General features: G+C 28.4%; 1 protein-coding gene across 36 annotated transcripts in view; it reads right to left on the bottom strand.

Annotated features, from left to right (window-relative positions):
* Positions 1-413: 413 nt before the first annotated feature.
* Shal (Potassium voltage-gated channel protein Shal) overlaps positions 414-9,365 on the bottom strand; it is a 148,419-nt gene continuing 139,467 nt past the window's right edge. For 12 of the 36 annotated variants that reach the window (XM_085954937.1, XM_085954945.1, XM_085954933.1 and 9 more), the window contains one exon: positions 414-1,658. In XM_085954937.1, the coding sequence (XP_085811063.1) occupies positions 1,560-1,658 (99 nt within the window). In that variant the 3' untranslated portion in view covers positions 414-1,559. The remainder of the gene's footprint in view (positions 1,659-9,365) is intronic. The other 24 variants (XR_015071563.1, XR_015071554.1, XR_015071559.1 and 21 more) reach the window with 7 other exon arrangements.

Below are 9,365 nucleotides of genomic sequence, written 5' to 3'. Positions count from 1 at the left end.
TAATTTTTTCACACGAAAAAAAACGCACTCGATTGGATTCGAACCACCGATTGTTCGGTTATCAGCCGAACGCACTACCTTTACGCCACAGTATGATACTGCGATCGTGACAATTATACAGTATAATATTATAGTTTAGAATTGTTCCGTTGCCTAGGCAGCGAATTTATTATTGTCGGCCATTTGCAATTCTATACGTAAACAAACTATTAAACGTCATAGTGGCAGTTGTTACTTTAAAAATAAAAACAACGATAAATAATTATATAATTTAGTAATGTAAGTTAAAGTGTATATAAATAAACCAACGGCGTTCCAATAATCGCTCCCTTTTCTTGAGTGTGTAATTTAACAAGATAATTAAGAGCTAGTCGAAGAATCTAGTTTATCAAAAGTTTTGTTTTTGTTTTGTTACGCCAAAGAAGTATAACTTCTAACGCGCGTACATAAGTACACACACCGTTTATTTTACAGAAATTCAATTAGTAATAGGTCTCAATCAATAAAAAATTAATATGATTTTCTTTTAATTATAATATACGTGCTGCATAGATCGGACACGTTGAATGCAATATTAAATAGGTAGTGTGGTCTTCAATGATATCCAAATATTTAAATATCGTTTATTTAATTTGTGTAATATAAGATTGTATTTTTCAGTCATAAATAAATTCAATAATGTAACTGCATCCAACAATTAATAGTTTATAATGCGGGGTGAAAAGTGAGTACGTACTTTTATATAAAAAAGCAAATATCTAAACATAACTAACTAATGTTATTTTAAATGAAAAGATTCTATCCGGTATAATGCTTTTGTGAAATTCATGAAATATTCCCTAACACAAACACAATATAGTCAACCCTATATGCCACAATATGGACAAGATTTATTTCAGTTAATAATAATATTTGGACTTCACCTACGAATGTTTTTTAAAACGATTTTAACCGTCTTATAGGTGCTAATTACCTCGTTATCTATGCTATAATTTGTTAAATAGGATTGCATTAGGTGAGTGCCACTATTGCATGATTTATTTCCTTGAACTTATACTTTGAATAAAATAAAATTTCTACATTTTAATGTAAAAATGTTGGATAGTGACATCTTTTCATAAGAAAAAAACATTAATCAGTTTGACAACTTCTAAAACCAGTAACCATTTTCTGTATAAAAAGTATTTGTCTTCTAAGTGTATGTAATATTTTTGGCCAAAATTCAACATGGTTGTTCCAAATTATTGGTATAATCGATTAACCAATTTCCCCGTATTTTTGACCATGAGAAATAAATCGCATATTTCGAATAAATTCGACCGGTACTGGATATCCGGATACTAAAAGGTACAGCGGATTAGATTTTTTTTTTAATTTTCATTGTATAACCGTGATTTTCTTCCAGAGCAGACGGTATTCAAGCTGCATCCGGCTCGGGAGGCCGTCGTTCTGCAGTATACCGGATGATCACGCCAAGTGTCCACTGGAAATCGACGACCACAAACAGTGTGGCCTGCCGAGTGGGCTTATTGATTTTTTTTCTGTCTCTGGTCGTGAGCCTAGAACGAAGCTTCAACAAGATACGTGCCGTCCATCCCGACTCCTGTCTGGTTGCTTTGGACTGCTGATGTCGCAGGAATATATTTCCCGCAAGCCTGCTGCAAAACAAAAAGCACAAATTAGTGACACTCCATATACAATATACAACAGATCACAAACATCTGCAAGAGCACTTATAAAATGGACAAGATTAAATCGTCTTACATAATAATATATAGAAATAGCTAAATAATTTATGTTATGATCAAATCATGCCTAATAAATTCATGTACGTTGTGCGTATAACTATTAATAATTATAATTATTAACTCTGTATAGGTATTTAATAACATTTCTATCATCAAATATTGAATATTATTTTTAGTCAATCTTATAATATTATATTGTAGTGGCCTATATTCATTAATTTGTATAGTCAACTGCTAAAATAAATATATTATACGAATATCGGTTATTGAAAGCAGATTATAATACACAGCTAATACATAAATGTATTTAAAGCACAGGCAGAAATAATAAGTTTCCAATTGTTTTTATTTTATACAAACCATTTATCATAATAGGTAATATTGTCGATTAAACAATCGATAAACTATTGGAGTTTATGTTGAAGATACTATCAATAAAATGGAATATATTTTTGCTAAGGTATTTCTGCTAAGACGACAAACAACGTTAGTTATATTTAATTTCAATACACACGAGGAATAGAAGTGAAGAGTATGTTCCAATTTATAGCAAAATCTTCACAATATTTTCAAGTACGAAACATAGGCCACTCACTAAAAGCTATCATAACTTGTTTATTTTATTATACCTACTTATGATACTTACGCCGAAAATAAATCCAGGCAAACTTTCATAATATATTATTGTAAAGGCACATAAACGTTACAACTTTTCCAATGCATAAATTACACCACTAACCGCATACGAAGACGCGTTTATATGGGAAAGTGATATATTTACCGACTATTTCATTACGCTTATTATAATATATATGATAAGTGATATATTTTACCATTAGCGGTCTCGCACACGCAAACTCAACGCAATTCGCAACTCGTCAATTTATGTTATCGATGTAATATAGTTGACATTCGTAAAATACGATATATCCCTTAATACATTGAGATATATAAAATCATCACAGTAAATGGGAGATAAGTCTAAAATCACTAATTTTTAAGACAGCCAAAAGAAGATTGAGTTATGATAAATTTTGAAGGTAAATTTATTTATTTCTGGGTGAATTCGTGTTTAACTCGTATATTATCTTGTTTATTATCTACATAGCTACTATTTTATACGGTTATTTGAGTTTTTTTAGACTAACCTCTCTTTTGCTTTCGAATTCAATTTTTTTCTTTTTTTGGAAAAATAAACTTATTTTTACTGTCACTAACATTGACTGCAGCGCGAAATATTTGAGACAGATGTTAAAATGATCGCTATTTCCTAGGGTAGCATTTTCCAACAATTTTTTTTTTTTTAAATTTAATATTTAATTTATTTTTTCACAGAGCCTTTTTTGTATTATGTGCAACATAACGGATCCCTTAAATATTTATATGCAGCCGTCCAAATAACGTTAAATTGAAAGATTTTTAGCGGTAGGGTTTACTCGTTTTGTTTTTTATGCTACATACATATTGCATTTATAATTCGGCAAGTGCTAACGAAATGACAATATTTTATAGCAAAGTATGCATTTTGGTTCTTGTGCTCCAAGACAATGTTCAGTTACGGCGGTTTTGAAACCAAATGAGCATTGACTATCATCATTCTTAGTTTTTCATAATCATAGTTAAACATGACTTTAACTTGGCATCGAATTCGGTAACATATTCTACTAGAGCACAATCGTTCAATTTTAGTTCGTTTTACTCATTTGGAAACTGCTGGGCTAGAGTTGTAAGGTCGTTATTCATGCATCTATATGGTAAATGCGAATTTATATACATTATAATTTTTTCGTTTATGATATTTTTCTAACGTTGAAAAATGTATTTCCTATTATTAACCGTGTACGAGATAGATAGCCATTAAATGTTAAAAATTTTACCTATTCAATAATAATTATTGACTTAATGTTGCGTTGATTTTGTATGTGCGAACCGCCTTAACTTACACTTAGACGATATTTATTACGTGAACGTGATAATTATATTAAATTCACTAACTATTACTGTGTTCTATGTACTAAATGTTTCTGTATAACTGCTCATTAAATTAATTACAATACAGTTTATGCTACAACAAGGTACGTAATTGCTAACACATTCTAAATATCAATAATAGGAAATCAGTTATGGAATTCAGTATTCGTTAATATTCTCTTAAATTTTTAATCAAGTAAAACTGAATACTGGTAAATTCGATGTGTAAAAGTAAAATTAAATGAACATTAGTATTTTTTCAAAGTTATATCTTGTACTCAATACGTACTTTTTAACACAAAATAACTAATACTTGTTATTTATCTACAACAAATAAATATATATATTTTTAACTAATTTTGTTATTATGACTACCTACCCTACCCTATGATACTTTGTCAACACTAGAAAATAAAATAAATTATATTTTTTACAAGATGGTAGTATTTTTTGATAATAAGCTCTGTACGAGTATGTAGCTCAGTCATATTTATTTTAAATTTGGAATGGTGTTATATTGAATGAAACTCATTCCTTTTTGTATAAAAATAGTGTAAAGTATGTAAGTATGTTAGAATATAAATTGTAGGCATATATATATATATGAATTTGTTTTATTATATCTAATTGTATTATTAACTTTTTTTTAAATTCTAGAAAATTAAGTCTGATTTTGATAATACATTATTATATTTAGGCTAAATAATAAGACTCAAATTGAATATTCATAGTTTTCAAATAGAGACAAATAAATTATCAATACATTTTAATCACAATATCTTTTAGCACAGTTTTACTAAATCTCTTCTATTGACTTAAATTATTGCACTATCGTAATGTCTGATAGTGTCATGTTATTATATTTTTTTGCCTATTAGATATAAGAAAAATGCATGTTTCAAACACTTACACATTAAGAAGAATTTCACACTCAAGAAAAATAGCAAATATTATGCACACATAATAAAATAACTAAATACACATCGAAAGCATAACATAAAATACATTTACATTTTGAAATAAATGCTTTAACTACAGCTACAAAATACAACTAACTACGATATATTATACTTATATAGTACACTACATTAATTATTATTCAAACCCCACTATTGTAGTTATATTTATTTAAATACTTACATAACCACGAGAGGAAAACTAAATTGCTTTATTCATAAAGAAAACGTTACTTTGTTATTATTAACTATTCACAACATATACTGAATTGTACAAAAGAATATTTTTCTTTCATTTCTCTTTGAATTGTTATTGTCTTTCTTCTTCTGTATTGTATTATAATAATAATTATAATATATATATTTTAAAGTCTGTTCATATTGTTTTGCACGTGGATTTTTTCTATCACATTAAATACTTCTCCAGTCAGGTCGTGGCATATTGAATGAAAGTGCAAGTAATAGTGACCGGATATGTACACTTGCGTAATTATTTTTTTGTACAAACATATGTACATTACATTTATCACATCTTAGGGACGGTCCAGTTTTATCTATTTTATGATTTTATGAATGTCGCATGATATCAAGGGGACTAAAAATTTAAGGTAATAATTAGCGGATTGATAGTATTAATCTGTAAAAACACTGTAACGTTAAATAAAAAATACATTTAGGGATATGTCAGACCAGTATTTTTTGCCGAATCAATAAAAGTTTATTAAATAGTTGATATAATATAAATACAAAATCGAGTTATTATTATATTTTTGAAGTTATACTTCTTTTGGGGCATTTGGTAGATAGTGAAATTGAGAGCTGCGCGCGCACACCGTTACGAAAGTGCGCGACAGTAGAAAGTCAGCTGCGAATCAGTCAACTGTATACAAACGCAAGTTTGATAGTATAGTTGTTATTTATTATTGTCGGCCATTTGCAATTCCTTACGTAAACAAACGATTAAACGCAAGAGTGACAGTTGTTACTTTAAAAATAAAAAAACAACGAGCCATAATTATATAATTTAGTAATATGAGTTAAAGTGTATTGAAATAAGCCAACGGCGCTCCAATAAGCGGTCCTTTTTCTTGAGTGTGTAATTTAGTGGAAGAATCCAGGTTATCACAAGTTTTGTTTTTGTTTTGTTACCCCAAAGAAGTTTAACTTCTAACGCGCGTACATAAGTACACACACTGATTTTTTTATTATAATAGTACTCGTAATCATCAAGTTTCACACCATTATGCAGTACGATATTATATTATTATTTAATTGTGGAGATGGTGAGGTTTGTATTTTTTTTTTAAATATTATATTTTTCCAAGCCACGATTCAACCATTTTTTAATATTTTTGGCATTGGGTCTTTTATTTAATTAAATAAGTATTAAATATTTATTAATTTAATCCAGAGCAAGAGACACTTTAGAGCTACCGACATAAATATACATACGCCTTCTTCCTTGCTTAAATTATTAATTATAAAAACTTTTTTAGCTTTTAGGTTACCTTCCGCTTACTTTGCTCGAATTTACATTTCAGCTCACGTTTTGTGTACATTTTTAATTAGGCGGCAAACAGCGAGAGGCCGAAATACTTAACAAGATAATTTTCTTTGCACATCATTTCACTAAAACTCTTCAACGAATTGAGCTCAAATTTATTGTAGAAAGAAAAAAACAGAACCTTTGTAATGAAAAAAACATTTATTTTATACGACAGGAAGTTTCATTTGTTTATTTAAATCTTGAAAAAGAAAAACTTTCTACTCGTTGTGATTTAAGTACATCCTAAAATACTTGGATTGAAACAGATAAATTGTTCAAATGTACAAATTGAGCAATATCAGTAAGCTTTAACAGAATGTTTATATTATTTGAATAAAATTGTTTCTTTCATTTAACCCTTTCTTAAAAACGTTTCATTAACTGTACATGAATAAAACCAAGTTCACTGTTTATTAATCAGTATTATTAATTCGTCAATAACCAAGAAAAAACAGATGTCTTCTTCTTAGAGTGTCTTCTCACCATTTAGGGATTTTTTGTTGCGTAACGCAAGTTTTCACATTTGCACCATTATTACAAGGCTATAACCTTCCTGTACTAAACTAATTTAGGTTTAGCCAACCAGTGGGTCTATTCTATGCTTATCGACCGCTAAAGTGATAAAGTGAAAAATATTATCAAACTTAGGGTAGGTTTGTATCAAAATATTAGCACTTATTGTAACAATTACACGAAGCCGGTTTTTATTGTTGCAATAAGTGCTATATTTTAACAGCACCTATCTTGCTGCTGTTAAAATATAGCACTTATTGCAACAATAAAAACCGGCTTCGTGTAATTGTTACAATACGTGCTAATATTTTGATACAAACCTACCCTAAGTTTGATACTATTTATCAATTTAGTGTTCGATAAGTATAGAATAGACCCACAGGTATTAGTAGGAACTGCTGTAATTTCCCAATATCAAAGGAATATCGAATATCAAGTGGTCATTGACATCATTCATATTATACACTATTAAAAAAATAGACAATCTCTGATATATTTTTATTAAACTAAACTTTACTTGGATACTATACCACGTCATTAAATTTCCAAAAGTTATTTCTCCTACTTTGCATTTATTCAGTAACTTTGTGAGTTTTTATTTACACTCTTAATACCGACAATGGATATAAAATAAAATTTAGCATTTAAATAAAATTCAAAACATAATATTATGCAAAGTTAATAAGTTGATACAATAACCAATGTGCAAAGAAACAATCCTCATCTACGCGATAGCACAATTGCGGTATGTTTTTCATTTGTTTTAATAGTTTTGAAACAGAGTTTTTTTGTCATTTCTACTTTATCTGAGTTGTACTGCTGTTTTGGGCTATAACCCCATCTTCTAAACTAAACCAATGGTGATCGAACAGACACCACCTCACTCAACATGCTGATTAGCAGTTTTATTCATATAATCGGTAATTCATAATATTTAAGTGTAATTGTATTGTAAATATGTACCTATTATTATATTTAAAGTTTAACAAGAAACATTATGTGAATTTAATTTATAACAATTAAAAATAACTAATTGTCATTACAAATAAGTATACATACTCTTTATTTGATCTTGTATTTTTAATAGTATCAACAAAAACTAGATAACTGTGTAAAATACCTTTCGTTTCCTATCTCCTTTTCTTATTTATCAAATACAAGAACATTATTATTTTTTATAGAATATGAAAGTAAATTAAGCAGAATTGAAAAACAATTTAAAAATTGCAGTTATCTGTCGTTTAATAAATAGATCTTTGATACTAAATTTCGATTAATAAAGCATACCGATATATTTTATATTACTTATTTTTACACAGTGTTTCAATGTGTCATTTAATAACTCTGGCTACCTACTGTATACTTATGTTGTCATTTTTTAAAGTGTCGTTTTGTTTATAAAGATAGTTTTCCTACAACAATGAAAAAACATCACGTCTTCCAGAATGAATAGCACTCACTGCGGTACAGTTTCGTTTGTGTGAAAACATTTTCCTTCTGTTAAATTGGCAGTACCTAGATATGTCAGGTCAAAGAGCAAAAGAAAAGCCCCGATTGTTGTGCTAATGATATGTGCTTTCTTTGTTCAAGAAATTATTCCTGTTGCACTTAAATTTGAAACTCGGATTCAAAATATTTGTCATTGAAACAAAGAAAGGATCTTAAATAGATTTACATAATTTGTTAAATATGTAGGTACTGAATATCTCAAATAATAATATTAAGTATACAGTTTCATACAGCATGGAAATGACAACAATGAAAATATCGTGAATAACTGGAAATACAATTAATAACTTAACTTATCATGAATAATTACAAAGTAAGCATTACATTTTTTAAAATGACTATATATAAACTGTTTTATTCAAATATCATTGAATACCTATAGCTCAGTGAATACAATTTATTAGAGATTTCAGATTATACTTCTGATTATTTGGCTTCCAAAACAGTAAACCGAAAAAAGTCTTAATGGATAGATTTTTTGACTATATAATTAAATTAACTCCCTTAAAGGGCAAACCTAAGAAAGAATATAGAAAATCAATATGTATTATTTATTGAATTTCAGTTGCGCGGTCCTAATAAACTTCACCCGATTAGATAACTAAAGCTGAGTTTATCCGAATAATCAAATAAAATAGAGTTACTTATAATATTTGCTCATAAGCGACGCATCTGGGCTTCTAAAGGGTAGAGGTTATATGAATATTTTACGAGGAATGGTTATTGGCCATTCGCTTCACGACTTACGCCTTTCGAAATGGGCACACTACAAACTATTCTTACTTACAAAGTAGATGAGATTTTAATAATCTAATATAATACATAGTCAGTTATTTTATTTAAATTAAAGTAATAACATATTATATTATTGAAATTTTTAAATAAATATTTTGGTCAGCAGTATTTTCATATGATGTTTTTCTGAAAAGTAAATGTGTGATTTTCCTAATATTTTCTATCTCAATACTATTTTGAAATTAATATTTTCAGTATCCGTGACTATTCGCTTTATATAATATGTAACTGCCATTAATTTGCATTCATCCCTTTCTAAATCAACGCAATCCCTTCCGTTTCTGTGGTTTCATTTTACTGCTCTCATAATAGCCGAGAAAAATAAAA

Source organism: Rhyacophila brunnea, unplaced genomic scaffold, assembly GCF_057557595.1.
Source record: "Rhyacophila brunnea isolate RB1 unplaced genomic scaffold, BYU_Rbru_1.0 scaffold_4, whole genome shotgun sequence".
Taxonomy (NCBI): Eukaryota; Metazoa; Arthropoda; class Insecta; order Trichoptera; family Rhyacophilidae; genus Rhyacophila; species Rhyacophila brunnea.
The sequence above is the reverse complement of the archived record's forward strand: the minus strand, read 5'-3'. Positions and strand labels throughout refer to the sequence as shown.